We start from the raw sequence: 18116 nt of genomic DNA, 5'->3' as shown, positions 1-18116 counted from the left end.
ATAGATATTTATTCCAAGTTTTAATTTTTTTTTTATATGCAACTCAATTGGTTAGTTTATACCATAGTGCAAACCATCCAACCCGAAATGAACTATCCACGGGTCGGGTTTAGTCCAGTCCTAATTTGGCTCCAAATTAGTGGGCATCGAAAGCAAAAATTAGCAGATATTCTTTTTCCCGCCGTTCAAACAGAGTAGAGAAATTTCAATCGACCGGTGCAGTGGCACCGTGCCCCACCGTTTTCAACCGCGATGTATGGCAACTCGGCGGCAATGACTGCTAAATCGAAACTCCAATCGAGGTCGGTCAATGATTGCTGGAGCGTCCTGGCATTGTATTTTCCCCACATCAATCCTAAAGATTCAGAGCTCAGACATTGCATAACATCCGATCTATTTCACTTCTTCTCCTCTTCTTCAGGTCAACAATTTATTTCTCAGGTACGTGTATTCTCGTAGTGCTGCGTTTGGACCTTGCATTTTAAGAAATGTAGAAGCATAAGATGTGATTACTCATTTTTCCTCGATTTAGGTAATGGTCTCATTGAAAAATAAAAATGCAATGGAAGTTTGGTTTCAAATGATATTTTCTCGGTTCGCATTCCCGAGATAAATACAAAATCTGAAGACAGCTTCTTCATTGGCATAAGAATTTTGGAAGCAGGGTAGTTTTATAGCATGATTAATGTTTGATTGAATCTACTTATCCTATACTGATATCCATATGCAAAGTATCATCATATAATCGTACAAGAAAGGCCTATTTTGTGTAACTTTCTAACTTGACGGATAGGTAAAAGAGGATGGCCACTTCTTCTACTTACCTTTGGACTTCCAGCAGTTCCGGAAAGTATGTGCAGTTGAGGCATTTTTCGTAGCATTAGAGGAAAAATCTAAAGATGCTCTGCTGTGCATGAGTGCTGCAGTGCACAAGGTACATAGAAAGAGTAGTGTTGGTGTATTTTAAGAAGCCAATGCATGTTGTGCGTGGAAATGATATTTACATGCTGTCAAAATTCGAGCAGGTCCTTTTCATAAGAGAAAATCTCAGTGAAAATCATGCAAAGGTTAATATCCGTCTGCACAACTACCCGGAGTCCATGATTGCTCTAAAGAATCTGAAGGCCGCCTATATTGGTAATGCTGTGAATCTTTTCAACTATTGTTTTTAATATATAGGAGTTATTTGTGATGAAAATTGCTTTACAGGGTAAATAATTGTAGTTTCTTAATTGAATGATGAAATAGATAGGCTTGTCTCAGTACGTGGAACAGTGATAAAAGTTAGTACAGTCCGCCCTATGGTGATGCAAATGAGTTTTTCCTGTGCTAAATGCGGGACTACTATTACATGTGGCTTTCCTGAGGGGAAATTTTCTCCACCATCAAAATGTGAAATGCAAGCTTGCAGGAGTCGATATTTTGATCCAATCAGATCTAGTGCTCGGTCAATCGATTTCCAAAAGATCAGGTGTGGCTGCGGACATTTCATCAACTGCCATACTTAAGAAAATTCCCTCCTTATATGTTATACCATACTATTTGTCTGATACTTTCCTAATGTAACGTAATGTGATTTATAGGATTCAGGAGCTGCTGAAATCCGAACATCACGAAGAAGGGCGTGTTCCCCGGACTGTTGAATGTGAGCTGACTGAAGATCTTGTGGATGCATGCGTTCCTGGTGATGTTGTGACTGTCATTGGCATAATACGAGTGATCAATAGTTATATGGATATTGGAGGAGGTATGTGAAACTATCTGCTGCAACATCCACAATATTCTCCCAGTCTTTTGCGCCATCTAATGAGGACTTGGAAGGATTTTTAAGCTGAAAGTCAAACTTATGCCGTCTCCTCGACTTTTGTCCTGTTGACATATCTTCTTATATTTATATCGTGTTCCCCAAACAATAGGTGTTTTTGTCAGATATAAAAATTAGATCTATCTGACAAAAATATTTCCATTGCAATTCCTGAAATTCAACATAATATTTCCATTATTTACATGATTCCTAAACATGTACTGAACAGAACTGCTTTGATTTCTTCTGTGGCAGGAAAGTCAAAAGGCAAAAATCAAGCACTGTATTATTTATACGTCGAAGTTGTTTCAATAAGAAACTCAAAGTCACAATCCTTGACTGAGGATGTGCAAAACGCCAATGCCAAGAATATAGAGCGTTTTGATTTATATTCATTTTCTCCCAGAGATCTAGAATTCATTGTAAAGTTCTCCGAGGAGCATGGCTCTGATGTCTTTCGTCAAATTCTGCAATCAATTTGTCCATCCATTTATGGGCATGAGCTTGTTAAAGGTATATGAAAATTATTCTGATTGACTTTGTTTCAGTTAATCTACAACCATGAAAAATGAGATTAAGAACCATTGTGTCGCTATACCCTTTAATTTTAAGAATGTTATCCAGCTTTATCCAAGAATAAGCATTTAGATTGTAGGTATAATATTGGCATTGTTCAATCAAAACCATGATTCTGGTGACGTATCAGATTTAGCTCCTTCAACACACCATATTACTTTTTCTAAATATGACAATTATATACAACCCAAGAATGGTTCATCTCTATGAATACGCAACTCTGAGGTTTCCGATTTATTATCAGGCAATAGCTAGAAATCTGTAAACCTTGTCTTATTTTTGAACTAAAATGCCACACTGCCATTCCAGTGAAAAACTAGAATAGAATCTAACCCATCTTAACCTGTAATTTGTGATGGAATATTGTGGTGCCATTCTCCGGTACTTAATAAATATACTATTTATTGCAATCATTCTTTACCAAGAGATATTCAGTTTCGCTCATCACATGAGCATCTGGTTTACAAGCAGCCTTCAGAGGTTCTATTGTTGTTTATGCATTTGAATAGTATAGCTGGTTTCTTGAATTTAAAGCATAAGTTTGGATGTCAGAAAATGGTAAATGTTCTATTTTTCTTCTTTTCTTTGTTTGCTAAAGCCGGAATTACATTGTCCCTGTTTGGTGGTGTTCGAAAGCATTCTATGGATCAGAATAAGGTACCTGTCAGAGGAGATATCCATATAATTATTGTTGGTACGTAATTTATGTTCTTTTTTTTCTTGCATTAAATTGGAACCAACTTTGCCAGCCCTTTTAGTTTTTTCTGTTTCCAAAATTCACCTACAATTGATGGGAGTCTTTAAACTCTTGAAATTTTGATATTTATAATTATAATTATTATTTATCCATTTAACTAGGTGATCCTGGACTTGGTAAAAGTCAACTTCTTCAAGCAGCAGCTTCGGTTTCTCCACGTGGCATCTATGTTTGTGGTAATGCCACAACAAATGCTGGCCTTACTGTTACAGTGGTAAAAGATCCTATGACAAGTGACTACGCTTTTGAGGCTGGTACATTGTCTTCTGCCACTACTATAACCAAGTTGACTGGTTTGGGAGTGTCAAGTTTTATTTGGAAATTATAACTAGCATCTTATTGCCGAAGATTAATACAATTTTGGTTTGATGTCCATTCCTTCTTTCTTCTCTCTCTATCTCTGTTTCAAACCAAATAGTTAGTGGTTGTTTGATTTCAAATTCTACTCTTCCAGATGTTAATTTACCGTGCAGATCCTTGTATTTACCCTGTTATATACTCAAAGACACGAGCACTATTCCATAAAGTATGAAATTTTTCTTCACATAAATAATTCTTTCATGCATATTTTTAGAGAGCATAAACTTACTGATATTTTGTTGGATAAGGTTTTGCAACTCTTATTTAACCTTTATCTCTCAGAGAATGTACAAATATTAATAAACGTCGTTTCAAAAAATTCCTTTTTATAAGTAAGAGACAATTTCGGTCTTTGTTCTCGGTTAACTTTGAAATAATGTCGGGTGAAGACTGAAGACCAAAAGTAAGGGGAAGGGATATTTAGAAAAGTAAAACATCTGTGCTTGGTACTCATATAAACGGAATATCCTGATGTCAAATGACCTTCAAACAAGCCAAAAACCATTGAGATTGAATTATTAGTTTCCACATATACAAATATATAACATTTAGGACAACTAAACACTTCACCCAGAAGAATCCCTGAGCTGAGCTAAATATTATTTTTATCTGTTCCTCAGATATAGAAATTCAATCAGATTATACTTATATAGGCTTTGTAAACAAAATAAACACACATGGCTAAAATCAACAATCGTGTTCTTTTACAGGTGCCATGGTACTCGCTGACAGTGGATTATGCTGTATTGATGAGTTCGACAAAATGTCAGCTGACCACCAGGTTTGTCAACTCGTGACTCGTTCCATGGACAGGACTTCGTTATCCAAATGAAACTTTGTTATTATGTAATGTCTTTAGGCACTATTGGAAGCTATGGAACAGCAGTGTGTGTCTGTTGCAAAGGCAGGACTTGTGGCAAGTTTATCAGCAAGAACATCTGTTTTAGCGGCGGCAAACCCTGTTGGGGGTCATTATAAGTATTGCCACTAATCTAGATCCAAACTATGGTTTACTGCGTCGTTTTCCCTTTTATTGCCCCAGCGTTCATTATCTCCAAAAATTTCCCTTTTCCTTTTCCTTTTCTTTTTCCAAATGGGAAGAGGAACAAAGGATTAGCTACAGGCTTTCTGTATGCATACTCTGACTCAGATGCTCTGGTATTTATCACATCTATACAATTTATTTTAAACATTAGTTTCAACCGTTTTCAAGTTTGTAGTCTGTTGCAGCCGTGCGAAAACTGTGAACGAGAATCTGAAAATGAGTGCTGCACTCCTCTCACGATTTGATTTGGTTTTCATATTACTTGATAAGCCTGACGAGTTGCTGGATAAGAGGCTTTCCGAGCACGTAATGTCAGTAAGTCATTCCGCCAGCCGTCAAAACAGATGCATGAGTACAAGACATTTAATAGCTGGTTTTATGCACTTGATTTGAGATCACTTTTCCGGATAGATGCATGCTTCACTGTCTTTCTGAACCTTAACATTCACTCTATACCAGCATTTCGCGGAGTTAAAATGAGTAGTTTGATAACTTGATTTCCCGAGTCTTGGGAGACAATTCCAAATGCTCAAGTATGGATTTGTTAGGAAATTATTGCAATATTTAAAAGTTAAGGACATGGAATAATTCAGAAGCCCGAATGCTTGCATGTTACCTTTTCAAAATCTCAGGCTAAAAATTCCTGTTAATACTGTTTCACACTGAATAATAGAAATCATATCTGGATGAATCTTAACATTCTTACTGTCACAGTACTTTGTTCATTGCTTTTATGGTTCTGCAATTCCTGTAGAACAATGTATCACCTACTCCTAATGAAGGAAACGCAAGATAGAACCAGCTCTAGATGAACGTGTTCTCTTTATAAAGCTTCTGGAATCATCAATAAATTAGCTTCTTGGAGTCTTAAAATACAATTATACCATCATATTTAAAATATTCTGATTTTAAATATTAATCATGGAATTATATTATTCACAGCTTCATGCTGGTAATGGCCATGCGTCACCCTCCGGAAAGAGGTTATGTAGAGGTGATGTTTCAATATTTGTAAATCATTCACCATATGACTCTCTTGACGCCAAGTTTAAATTGCCACAATGCAGAACCAAGGGATATTAGGGGCGTAGATATGACTTTAAAAAGTGGTTCCTTAATTATGAGGTTGAGACTGGACCCTAAGAAAGAAAGTGATTTTGCTCCACTGCCCAGTCCACTTCTGCGTAAATACATTGCTTATGCTAGGACTTTTGTCTTTCCAAGGTGATCTTTTTTTCTTATTCCAAATGTCAAAAATCTAGTTAGTACTATATTTACTTGCAAACTTTTGTTCAATTAAGGATGACAAAACCAGCAGCAGATATTCTGCAGAAGTTTTACTTACAGCTAAGAGACCATAATACGTCTCTCGATAGTACTCCAATAACAGCAAGGCAGCTAGAAAGCTTGGTAAGATTAGCAGAAGCTAGAGCTAGGGTGGACTTGAGGGAAGAAATTAGTGCTCAAGATGCTTTGGTAAGTTTATCCTGTAAAGAATGGTTGTTCCAGATGGTTTTCAACATTATTCAGAATTGTTTTTTGTACTGAATTTTCACAGGATGTTGTTGAAATAATGAAAGACTCATTGTATGATAAATATGTTGACGAGAATGGCTTTGTTGATTTTGGACGAAGTGGTGGAATGAGTCAACAGAAAGAAGCCAAGCGTTTTTTAAGTGCACTGAATAAGCAATCCGAAATGCAGCAGAAAGATTGTTTCTCTATAGCTGTATGGAAGCAGGGATTATTCTTTTCTTCCTTTGATCTGTATTTAGCTAACCAAAACAACCGTGGAGACAAGAGTCTGATTCACTGATCTTTTGTGCAGGAAATATATAGTTTGGCTGATAGAATTGGTTTAAGGGTTGCAGATATTGACACATTCGTCGATAATCTAAACAATGTTGGTTATCTTTTGAAAAAAGGCTCAAAGACATACCAGGTTTTGCGCTATTTTGACTTCATAAATCCATTTGGATATTTTTGGGCAAAGTGCTGGTGCTATCTTTAAGTACTTCAGTTAAATGCCAACGCACATAAATAATATTCAAACTTCTGCATATGAAATATAACCGTATTAAGGATTTCCAATTTTTTTTCGTACTGCAGGTGCTATCTTCTTCTTATTCTCGCAGTCAATCATCATCTAGGTTAAGATAAGACCTGCAGCTCTATGGAACAGGCTAAGCTGTGAAGTCGATTGGTTAGCCATTACGTGATGGTCAACTCATGAGCTGGCATTATTTGTGTTTTAGATTACATTGAGTGTCATTAGGCTTGTATGTTAAGATCCCTCATGCAAGCAGAATCATAACCCTCCCAAAAGTCAGCAGTCGTTAGCCAAAACAAACCACCGGATTGTATTTTAACTTAGAAGTTTAACTATGCGTTCGCAATCTACAGTTCTTTCGCTATATTATACCTATAGTTTTTTATTCCAAGTCACCCAATTAGTCATTGAAAAAGCCATTGCGATAGTTGCAGCCTAATGCCATCTTTTTTCCTTATTTGAACATGTGGAAGCATCCTAAAAGTCCATTATTTTAGAATGGTTTCTTTGGTTATGCATATTCATTCTGATTCACAGTTGCCATTATCGTATGCATGATTTATCATGCCAATCAAGGGCATATCCTTTAGCTCATGTTTTTAATAACTCAAGGCATGAAGGCATTTTTACAAGTGAAAATGGATCTACATGCGGTGCCGATAATGGATCTCAGTTGTGACCAGTTTCTCCTTTGAGATTCAGAACCAAGGTATCCAATCAGCTTGTACTGAACTTAATATGATTCCATCACAAGTCCACGAATTCCAGTTTATTGTGGGTCACTGTTCCAGTAAAGGCTCGAAAAAAATGGTATGATATGTCGAAAAGAGTCAATGATGTGAAAATTTCCATTTTTTCCTTAATAAAGTACATTACTATTACATTGACTGGTAAGCAGACTAGGAATCGCCTTCATCTTCGTCTGCAGGATCAAGCTTCCACTCACTATGATAATATGAGTTTGGCAATCCCAACCAAAACTTGAAAGCCTCTGCTGCTCTTTTTCTTTCCTTTCTTCTGTCTTGTCTAGCCCTAGAGGCATGCTTACTGGTAAACATCCTTGAGTGCATTTCTACATAGATTCTCTTATACTTAGTTTTATTCGGATGTATCCCGTTTTCCTCCATGCACGCAACAATCTCCAGAGCTTTCTTGAAGAAAGCTGCTCTGACACAAATATCCGCCACAGCATCTAAGAGTCCTTCATCCGGTTTCAATGGTGGCACAGCGGGTGGGGTGCTAGATTCTTCACCTCCACTTTCAATTGCGCACCTCTCCTTTATTTCATTCCATAGTAAAAGTGCTTCTCCTGGCTTTCTAGCCAATGCTATCCCATTTGCCAGACTTCCATAAGTGGCCACGTTTGGATACAACCCATTTTCTTTCATTCTCTGAATTACACTTTTAGCTTCATCAACCTTTCCGAGTTTGCAGTATCCTTCCACAAGCATGTTCCATGCAATTAAATCAACTTTCACCCGAGAGTCGATGAGCATCTCATCAAACACCTTAGCAGCTAATTTTGGCTGACCAGATGAAGCAAAAGCTTTCATCAAAGTAGTATAACTTACTTTTGTAGGGGGGATACCTCTTTTCCGCATTTCATTAAAGTATGATAGTGCACCTGCACTGTCATCAACCAATATGCATCCATCAATTAATGTATTATAAGAAACTACATCTGGTTCCATTTTTGCCTCATTAATCATCTCCCTGATGAGAATCTCTGCCTTGTCAATCTGCAGTTGCTGACAATATCCCTTCAGAAGAATATTATAAGTGACGAGGTTAGCGGGCACATGTATTCTGGCCATCTCAGCCAGCACTTGTCGAGCCTTATCCATTGATCCATCCCTTACAAATGCTGAAATAACTGTCGTGTAAGTTACATGGTCTGGATGGCTAGCACTATCCTTTTGGTGCCTCATGGCTTCCAGCATCCTCACCGTGTCAGCAACACGACCTGCCTTCATATAACCTTTCATTAAGGTTGTGTAAATTCTTGAATCAGGTGCAAACACGGTAGGCAATTCCGGTGGCTCGCTGTTAAAATCCATTGAATTTGGGAGTAATATTTCAAATACATCACTCTCATTACTCATTTCATCATCCGTATACTGATCTTCATCACACGATTCTCTCAAAATCCTACATAGGTCTTTCCTTCCTTCTCTCATACCCTGAACCATTTTCTCTGCAGTCTCTAAATCACCGAAACCTACATAAGCAGCTACTAGGGAATGCAACGTTGTCATGCACAAAGCTATTCCCTTTCCAATCACCCTCTCCAAAACAAACACAAGCAAGTCTTTCCTCCCGACTCTTGCGCACAGCTTGATCATGATATTATAAGTCAACACATCCGGCTCACATCCGAACTCTGGCATTTCAACAAACAGTTGGTGAAACCTCTTTGTATCACCAAGATTGGCACAAGAATTGAGCACCGCGTTGTAAGCACCTGTATCCGGCCTCGAGTCCTTAACTATCTCAGCATCCGTAAATCTTCTAATCCTTTTCATCACCGAATTGAATAGTTTTATTGCTTCAAAAGGGCCGTCGTCTCCCGAAGCAGCGAGCCTACTTATCACAGCACTCCACGCCTTGACGTGGGGAAGATAACCAGACTTGAGCATGGATTTGATAATAGATGTGGCATAAAGAGTGTTCCCCCCTTTGGCAGCTGCCACCGCGAGTAGCCCAAGGGAATTGGCATCGAGTCGGTGGAGCTGGCGTTCGTGGCGGAGCCTTTGAATTATCGATTGGGCTCGAGTCAAGCCCTCCACCGTATTTTGATAGGATAATTGTGAAACTAGTCGGCTAAGGCACGTGGGATTTGCGAGATGGGCTTGTTGGTTGTAAAGCAACCAGGCTTCTTCAGTTTTTCTTTGCTGGAGTAGAGTGAGTAATGCTTGGTCTAGGGAATTGGGACACTGTTTTTGAGTAGCGGGGTAAGAAAGATGGATATCAGAGGAATTGGTAGCTGTTCGAACAAGAAATGATGGAGGTTTGTGAGTTGTAGGAGGGGAAGATGAGCTGACGGAAGGGAAGAGGGTGGCGGAGGAAGGCGGCGGCGCGGCCCAGTGGAGAATGAGCTTGTGGGTGGTGCTCATGGCTGGCCCATTTGGTTTGCAAAAAGTCTGGATTTATTTGGGAATCCTGGAGGAGGGAGTTTCAGTGATAAGAATTTAGATGGATATTTTTTTTAAGGTTAATTAATGGTTTGATTTTGGGTGGAGGGCAAAGTACTACGTCTGACTTATGCTTGTCCTCTTGTTTGGCATACATTGATTGGGTTATTTCTGCACTTCCTTTTAGTTTCGTTTTTAAAAAAGAAAAAATTGGAGAAACATTTTTGTTGCCTTTTTTTCCCCTGGAAAAACGGTTTTCTTGGTTTTCAAATTAATCCCTCGTGAGACGGTATGTTCTTAATGTCTAAAATGAAAAAAATATTTTTAAAACGAAATATAAAAGATTTATTTTTTGAAAATTCATAAAACAGGATCATAAAAGTTTTTGTGATAATATAACCGAAATATTTTAAAATCAATAATATTTAGACTAATACTTTTATTTTTTGTAGAGATGTAAATAAACCAAATCGTTTGTGAGTTATTCGAAACTCAATTCGATAAAAGTTCGTTTCATGAATCTCGTTAAGATAAAAAAATTCAAGTTTTACAATATTCGGCTCATTAGCTCTTGAACATATCCGTTGGTAATTTCATGAGTCATTTTTTTTAAAAAAATAATAGATTTGATATTTAGTTTATTGATTTTGCACTTTAGTTATGAAATATATAGAAAAATCTATTAAATGTATTTATTATAATAAATTTACAAGTTTTAATAAGACTATTATATTTTTATCTAAATATATAACTTACTTTTTAATTAATTTAATGAAAAATTTAAATGTATAATTCATATTTATTAAGCTCATTTAAATTTGATAAAAACTTAAATAAGCTCGTACCATGAATATATTCATGGAATAAAGCTCAAATTTGACTCGACTCGATTATATCCTTAATCCTTTGAGTTTAAAAGATATATATCACATTTATCAAATCCAATATATCGATTCGACTTACGAGTGATATCCATTTTATTATTTGATATCCATTTTATTGGTACGATACAATTTTTTATTTGAGTTTCAAATCAGCCATATTTGAATCTCAAGCAAATGAAACCTGATGCATCCATATATCTGCAATAGGGTGTTCACATCGTGTATGAAATGATATGTTATAAAATGACCCTAGTATATGTATATATCGATTTTTTTAATATAAGATGTTCATCCGAATTCAAAACAAAAAAAAATAAAAATAGAATACATTTTTATATTTTTTTATTGAATTAATTTGTTCATATGAACATATGACACAAAAACATCGAAAGTGTTGTTCTCGATGTAGCATAGATCTATTTCTACAAATGCCCAAGGGAATTTGATATGATTTATGGACTCCAGCAAAAACAAATAATTGCTTTAATGAGCACTGATCTAACACATTCTTCGATGAAATATACTTCTTTACGTAAAGAAAATAAGAAATCATGCTTAAATCCCAAGAAACAAGATTCAAACACCAACCAACAAATCAATCAAATATAGTTTTTAGTTCACAAAAAATGGGAAACTTGCTTCAAAAAGAATAAGAATCGGGACCCAAAAAAATTTATCGAGCAAAATGCACTGAGCTATCGTGCAGTCGGCCGCGCGATGGAGTCATCAATGGACAAATAAGGTTGATCAACACCAAAATCCAATGACCCCATGTTAAGTGAAGACTTAGCAGAATGCCTCACTGTTTCAGCTGAACTACTTTGTCTCACAGCTTCTGCTTCTTTCTCCATAACAATCGCATCTTGGATTTCTTTAATTACTTCAGATATCGATGGTCTCATGCTCCCGTGGGGCTTTACACACATCAGGGCCTTTTCAGCTATTTTCCACACTGACTGGATATCGTATTCATCCAAGGTAGGGTCGATAATACTTTGTATGTCACCACTTTCGATGCGAAGCTTTGCCTGTAACGAAAATGATCGTAAGCAACAAAGTGGAACCGAAATCTTGACTTCGAAGTTATAGATATGATACAAGACCACATGTCCTACATCAGATTATAGAGGAGGTCGTGAATGACTTTATAAGACTTATGTAATAAATTTTCCTAGTAATTTATGATTTAGTCATAATTGTAGGGTAAAGATGAATGTCGAGTAGTTGCTACTATAATCTATCAAGCAGTCTCACTTGCATGGGCCGTGTTAAGCTACAAAAGAACGGTGTATTCCAGAGGAGAGGGTAATTGTGATATCCGGCGTCAATTGTAATGCGGGAGAGGTGTGAAAAGGCCTATAAGACCATAAAATGACAATAGATATTCATTGATTGGTGACTACAATCTTACCCATTGAGCTATATTTCTGCAATTTGCACCAAAGCTTTCGCTAGAAATTGCTTCTTGACCAGAGATGAGCTCAAGGAGAATGACACCAAAACTATATACATCGCTTTTGTCCGTCAACTGCTGGGAGATATAATACCTGAACGACGATAGCGCTGTTAAAGGTATATGCTGCCATTATCTCAACGCTTTGAATCACACACATTATTTCATACTGAACAAACTGAGTGGCATATATCAAGACTGGTTTTTTTAAGGGAAGTATTTATTTCGATGATCGATTAGTGGATTTCTGTCTTTGAGATTTCTTTTAAAAAAAGAGTAATAGCCTGTTTCGTAATGAATATGAATGATGATCAAAGAAATGCATTCCCTAATTTTTGCAAGTTAAGATACAACAGTAGCTTAGAACAGATAAAGAAAGGCATACTCGGGGTCCAGATAACCAACAGTTCCTCGAACCACACTAGAGACATGGGAAGCTCCATCAACTGCAAGTTTTGAAAGGCCAAAATCTGAAACCTTAGCTTTCATGTTCTTGTCAAGAAGAATGTTGCTTGTCTTTAAATCACGATGGATGATTGATGGAACACAGCCAGTATGAAGGTACTCGATTCCTGAAACAAGCACGACAACGCATGTAATTTTATTTTCTTTTCCCTTTCTCGATCAAATAAAATGAGTGGATCCAACTGTACCCAGAAGAGGGTAAAATTTAATCGTGTTTAGCTGACCTTTTGCAGCTTCTTCAGCAATTTCTAGGCGCCTGATCCATTTAAGAACCCTCCCACGCGTTAAAGGACCTACCATAGTTTTAAATACATTTGATTGAACAAACATTAATTCAACCACTCTCGTTTCAAATGAAAATTCTTACCATACAAATGTTCCTTTAGAGTTCCATTATGCATGTACTCGTAAACAAGAATGCTCCTCTCATCTTCTTGGCAATATCCAAGAAACTGAACTAGTTGTCTGTGATGTATCCTTGAAAGAAGAGACACCTGGTTCATTAGCACGAATCAGTTTACAAACTAAGTTGAAAAAAAAAACAGTTCTGTAATTTAGAATTATCATTGGAAATTATTAGAGACCACAATACAATGATAATACCTCGTTAGCAAATTCTCTTTTCCCTTGATAGGAATCATTAGTCAAAACTTTGACAGCAATTTCTTTTCCATCTTTCAGTCTCCCATAATATACAATCCCAAAGCCACCTGATCCAATATCTCTCTCGAAGTTATTTGTTGACTCTTTTATATCAGATAACTTGAAGCAACACACAGAATCTGATGTGGCGTCTCCCAAAGAAGAGGAAAGATTTTGCGCAGACGAACCATGTTGAAAATTTTCTGAAAAGACAGAATTGTCAATCCAAGTAAGCTTTGTGCTACATAAAGTTAACTTGATTACAATTACTCATATTTAAGTTTGCTTACGATTTGTTTTCTTTCCTTTGGGCAATAATATGCAGGAGATAATAGTAGCAATAAGCAGAGCAGCTGCTCCCACCGAAGACCCTATAATTAATTTCTTATGGTTTGATCCTTTCCCATTGGCATGAAGATCCGAGTTTCCGGTGAAGCTGATGCCCAAATATTCACATATAAATTATTATACACCAGGGATAAAACAATGATACAAAAATAATTTTTAAAAATAATGCATATGTACAAAGCCACCATTGTTCAAGAAAATACAACATAATATGTAATCAAGAAATTGCTCCTCAAGTAGTCAATATTGACTACAATCTTATGATTTCAACTTATTGTTTATATATATATTATGTATATATATTATATATACGCACTTCAAAATCAGATCTTTATTTAGAAGGCCAGGCGGCACACGTCCTGACAACATGTTGTTTTGAACGTACCTGCAGGGTCAACATTGAAAATTTTACAAATCTTGATCAAATGAATTTGTTTGAAAATGTTAATTATAAGACGATATTTTGGTTCAACTTACAACTCCTTCAGATTTGGCAGCTCTTCCAAGAAAGAAGGCAACTCGCCAGTCAATTGATTATTCTCAATATGTCTGCCACAGTTAGAAAATCATCAAACTTACTGAGAAAATTTGATAACGAAATAAACATAATGAATGATTTGCACTTCACATTTTTTTCAAGTTCGGGCAACCGGAAAAATCGGGAATTGAACCGCTCAGTGAGTTATTATCAAGCCATCTGCCATGAAAAGACTTGGTGAGTTCATTGAATTGAGACAATGGAAAGTACTTTACAAATCAATATAACAAATGGCAGAGCTTGCAACTTACAACTCGACTAAGCCACGCAACTTTGTCAACCCTAGAGGAATCATTCCTGTCAAATTCTTCCCCGATAAGTGGCTGTAAAAACACAAAAAAGGTATGTAAAAATTCATGGAAATTGAATTCGTAGGTGCTTGTTGTCTATTATATACTCAAATAGAAACTCATTCGAGGATCTATAATGTGTACACCGAAATTCAAATTTATGCAGCAGCACGAAACCTCGTGGAACTAAAAAAAATTTGAAAAATGACTGAGAAAGTTACATTGATGTTATTCTTGGTTGGGGATCTGAACTACAATGGACCCAAGACCATGGAACTGGGAGGCATGGGTCGCCCCCTTCCTGTGCCCACTCTGTTGATGAATAAGCTGCAACTACAGGAGCAAGAAGTGGTCCTGCAGCTCATGTAAATACTACAAGATAAGTAAGGTTTGAAGGAAAGCATTTAATTCTAAATTTGTATTCTCCCATTCACACCAAAAGGGGCACTCCTCGGCCTATCAAGAAAAGGAGAAATAAATAAGGCCACTGTTATTTCCATTCCCTATTTTGTTACACTCACGTCATGGTGTCAAGATGGTTGACAGAATTTTGCCAAACCAAGGGGAGTCATCAACATAAGCCAAAAATGCCCGTGCACGGTTTGAGGTTTAAGATCATGGATAGAATCAGGAAACCGAGGGATGGAAGGGGATCAAAGTTATTTGGGACTAAGTGAAATTTTTTAAAAAAATTTGTATATGAAATATCAAAAGTTTTTCCTATGAGGTCCCCCCTGCTGGATCCACTACAGGGGAAGATTATTAATATTACAGGGGCCAGGACAGACTACTATATGACATTAAGATGGAAGAACCAAAGTAAAAGGTCTTAAGCAATCCCTTGTTTTTCTCTCAAAGAAATCTCTATCAATTTCCACTATTAGACTCGACTCTTTAACTCAATGCAGAGTCAAGAGTTCATTTGTGTGAGTTGTGCGAGTAAGGTTGTTAACAAAATTCACTCATTTCTCACCATCTGTAGAGCCTTCGCTCTTTTTCAGATACTTGTTAATCTCAAATGCATTGAGTAGAGGACCCAGAGTAGAATCAGAAGTCTTCCCAAATCTAAATGATAATACAAATGGGAAAGAGATGTTGTAAAATCCTGGCTCGTATAGCCGATATCTTCCGTGGGCATTCTCCTGAATATTTACAACGGCCTGGCTAAGAGTAGGTTCACCCGGGAGTATTAGCATGAATTTTCTCGTATCACGAGGGTCCAAATCTTCAATTTCGGCAAAATATGTGAATGCCCATCCAAAACCAGGAAAACCAACAAGATTTAGACGATAATTCAGTGATCCATTTCTTCCTACTACGGCTGTCTGCATCACTTTCTGCGGTGGTCTTTCACCACTACTGACATCAATGGGCAATCGAGTCGAGATTCTTTCAGTTCCAGGAGCAACATCAACAAGGTAGTTGGCTTTTCTCAAGGAGTCAGACTGCCATATTCTATCGAACGGATCATCTGGATACCTTACTGGAGCATCAGAATCTGCACCAAAGTTTATTCTTGCTGACACACTAAGCAAGAACTGGTTCTCATATTGATTAAGATAGATGGAACCGTTAAATTTCCTTAGCTCAAGAGTAGATATAAACGGCTGCCCAGTTGGAGCATTGGACAAGCAAACGCTGATTGTGGGATCCGTAGCTAGAAAAATTAACTCCTGAACTTCTATTGTATTGGCATCAGTAATGACTATTGTAGTCCAATGAGTTGGCCCAAAAGAAATGTCAAACTTTGGATATACATTATTGTTGTCAAAGTTACCATACAAGAATGTCGCTCGTATAAGGTACCTCGTCCTACTAATGACATCAATCGAGTAGCAATATTTTTTGTGATCTGCTGGGAAGTACCTCAATGTTTTATACTGTTGTCTGGTCTCATTCGCTACGGATATGTTGGCCACTTGTCCACTTACAATCTGGCTATCGGGACTCCATTCGAGTCCTAGCTCATCTATGAAATCATCTGTACCACCACAGTCTAAACTTACAAAACCTGCATTATAATTTGCTCTGATGTTAGAAGTACTGCAAGATATGTCATTCACAGAACAGAATCAATAAAACCCTGCGGTTATATACTTGAGCAATACATGACTATCGCTTCTCACAGATTCTTGCACAGGCCAGACATCACTCAGGTTATACTAATCTTATTTCAAGCAATAGATTATATTTAGTTCGAAAGTGCAACAGTAAACAAGCCGGCACAGTTTCAACTATTTTTTTTGGTTGCCATTGTTCCACCAGCACATCGCATCTGTATCACAACCACCAGTTAACATCTCTTGCTGAGACCTAAATTATTTTCAAATTCCAAGAATCTTTTCGACAGGAACAAAATATTTTTCACCATATCTCACAAAAATATATCTTCTGTTCCGGACCTCCGGTAATCGCTGCAGCTTCACAACATTCAACTTCCTGTTCTTTAATCCCTTCAATGTCCCACACAGTTTCATATTCTTTTCTAAACTTGCGAGTATAAGACTCTAATATAATATATATTATAATCGCCCTCTCCCCGCTGCCCAGGTCAATAAATTATATATCGAACTAAGTTAAAAGTGAATGAATCTTCAGCTGCTAATTCTCCCAGCGACATTTAAGATACTAATCAAGAAACCCATCCTCACGAGCAGAACAATGTTTGATTACAAAAAAAAAAAAAAAAGAACAACCAAATAATAAAGAAACATCAATAACAACTAATATTGAAAAAAAGAGAAACCTGGCATCTGGGCAGTCGAGGAATCCATCAAAAGAAGAACACATAAAGAAAGAAAAGTGAAAATAACTCCAACACTCCCCATTTCTCCAGTATTTCTTGATTTCTTGATGTACGTATGAAAAGCGACGCTCTAATAAGATGAAGCAATGAAAATGAAGAAACGAAGTGTACAGGTAGAAAGTGATTGCATATGACAACGATATTGATTGGATTGCTGTGAGTTGAAAGCAGACTAAAGGACAGAGAGTAGTTGCAGAAGCAAGATTCCCTTTCTTCTTATACACAGATACACACACACAGAGAGATATATATAATTTTATATAACTGTATACGTTTACATGCAGAAAATCGAAGAGAATGAATGTTTTCAATTTACTGAATGCGAGACATAAGAAATAAAGCTTTCCCTTTTGCTGGCACACAGGTCATCCCACTCCCACCACCCATTTCTATTAGACTTCGCCCAAACTTAATCGGGATTTTGACGTCAGGTGGCTATAATAATTGATCTTTACAATTATTAATCAGAGCAATATTGTAGATATATAGCTTAAAAAATTATTTCAGATTTATGTATAATACTTATTAAAATAAATGAAATATTATGAAGGTATATTTTATATTTAACGATACGTTAAATTATTTTAATATAAAAATATTTATGGGTGTGTATCGAAATTACCAATAATAATATATTTTATGTTATTTAGATTTTACATTATAATCGTAAGCATCTATAGTAAAGAAAAAAAATTACACTTTTTTTTAAATTTTTTGTACTAAATAAATAAATATTTTACTTGAATATTGTTTTTATCTATAATATATCGATATGGATAGATGGTTATAATAAAGAAAAACTTTGATATAAGGTCTGTATTTAAAAAGAGTAGGTTTCTTCTGAGACGGTCTCACGAATTTTTATCTGTGAGATGGGTTAACCCTATCGATATTCACAATAAAAAATAATACTCTTAGCATAAAAAGTAATATTTTTCCATTGATGAACCAAATAACTGATATTCAC

General features: G+C 36.5%; 3 protein-coding genes across 4 annotated transcripts; 1 reads left to right on the top strand and 2 right to left on the bottom strand.

The window, feature by feature from the left end:
• The first annotated feature begins 133 nt into the window (after positions 1-133).
• On the top strand, positions 134-7100 carry LOC140839848 (probable DNA helicase MCM8). 2 transcript variants are annotated; one of them, XM_073206816.1, is made up of 17 exons: positions 134-445; positions 801-934; positions 1026-1137; positions 1249-1471; positions 1584-1747; positions 2060-2317; positions 2979-3074; positions 3239-3391; positions 4208-4278; positions 4357-4475; positions 4728-4857; positions 5485-5536; positions 5610-5766; positions 5844-6018; positions 6101-6271; positions 6371-6484; positions 6652-7100. In XM_073206816.1, exons 1-17 carry the CDS (start codon positions 253-255, stop codon positions 6700-6702), a joined length of 2373 nt encoding a protein of 790 aa, XP_073062917.1. In that variant the 5' UTR covers positions 134-252; the 3' UTR covers positions 6703-7100. The 2 variants fall into 2 exon arrangements, with proteins under 2 accessions (XP_073062917.1, XP_073062916.1); XM_073206815.1 differs by having other exon boundaries at positions 135-441; positions 794-934; positions 6652-7099.
• A 326-nt stretch (positions 7101-7426) lies between these two features.
• On the bottom strand, positions 7427-9819 carry LOC140839849 (pentatricopeptide repeat-containing protein At3g09650, chloroplastic-like). Its single transcript, XM_073206817.1, has one exon. It carries the CDS (start codon positions 9703-9705, stop codon positions 7492-7494), a length of 2214 nt encoding a protein of 737 aa, XP_073062918.1. The 5' UTR covers positions 9706-9819; the 3' UTR covers positions 7427-7491.
• A 1378-nt stretch (positions 9820-11197) lies between these two features.
• Positions 11198-17575, bottom strand: LOC140839847 (probable LRR receptor-like serine/threonine-protein kinase At1g67720). Its single transcript, XM_073206814.1, has 15 exons — positions 17496-17575; positions 17090-17202; positions 15317-16354; positions 14565-14697; positions 14305-14376; positions 14144-14212; positions 13993-14064; positions 13832-13900; positions 13458-13603; positions 13129-13370; positions 12893-13019; positions 12750-12818; positions 12446-12632; positions 12019-12154; positions 11198-11635 (listed from the first exon to the last, which is right to left on the bottom strand). The coding sequence occupies exons 1-15, from the start codon at positions 17534-17536 to the stop codon at positions 11303-11305; spliced, it is 2847 nt and encodes a 948-aa protein (XP_073062915.1). The 5' UTR covers positions 17537-17575; the 3' UTR covers positions 11198-11302.
• Between the last annotated feature and the right edge of the window lie 541 nt (positions 17576-18116).

The sequence above is a fragment of the Primulina eburnea genome, chromosome 8, assembly GCF_022965805.1.
Source record: "Primulina eburnea isolate SZY01 chromosome 8, ASM2296580v1, whole genome shotgun sequence".
Taxonomy (NCBI): Eukaryota; Viridiplantae; Streptophyta; class Magnoliopsida; order Lamiales; family Gesneriaceae; genus Primulina; species Primulina eburnea.
This window is presented reverse-complemented; position numbering and strand designations above follow the sequence as displayed.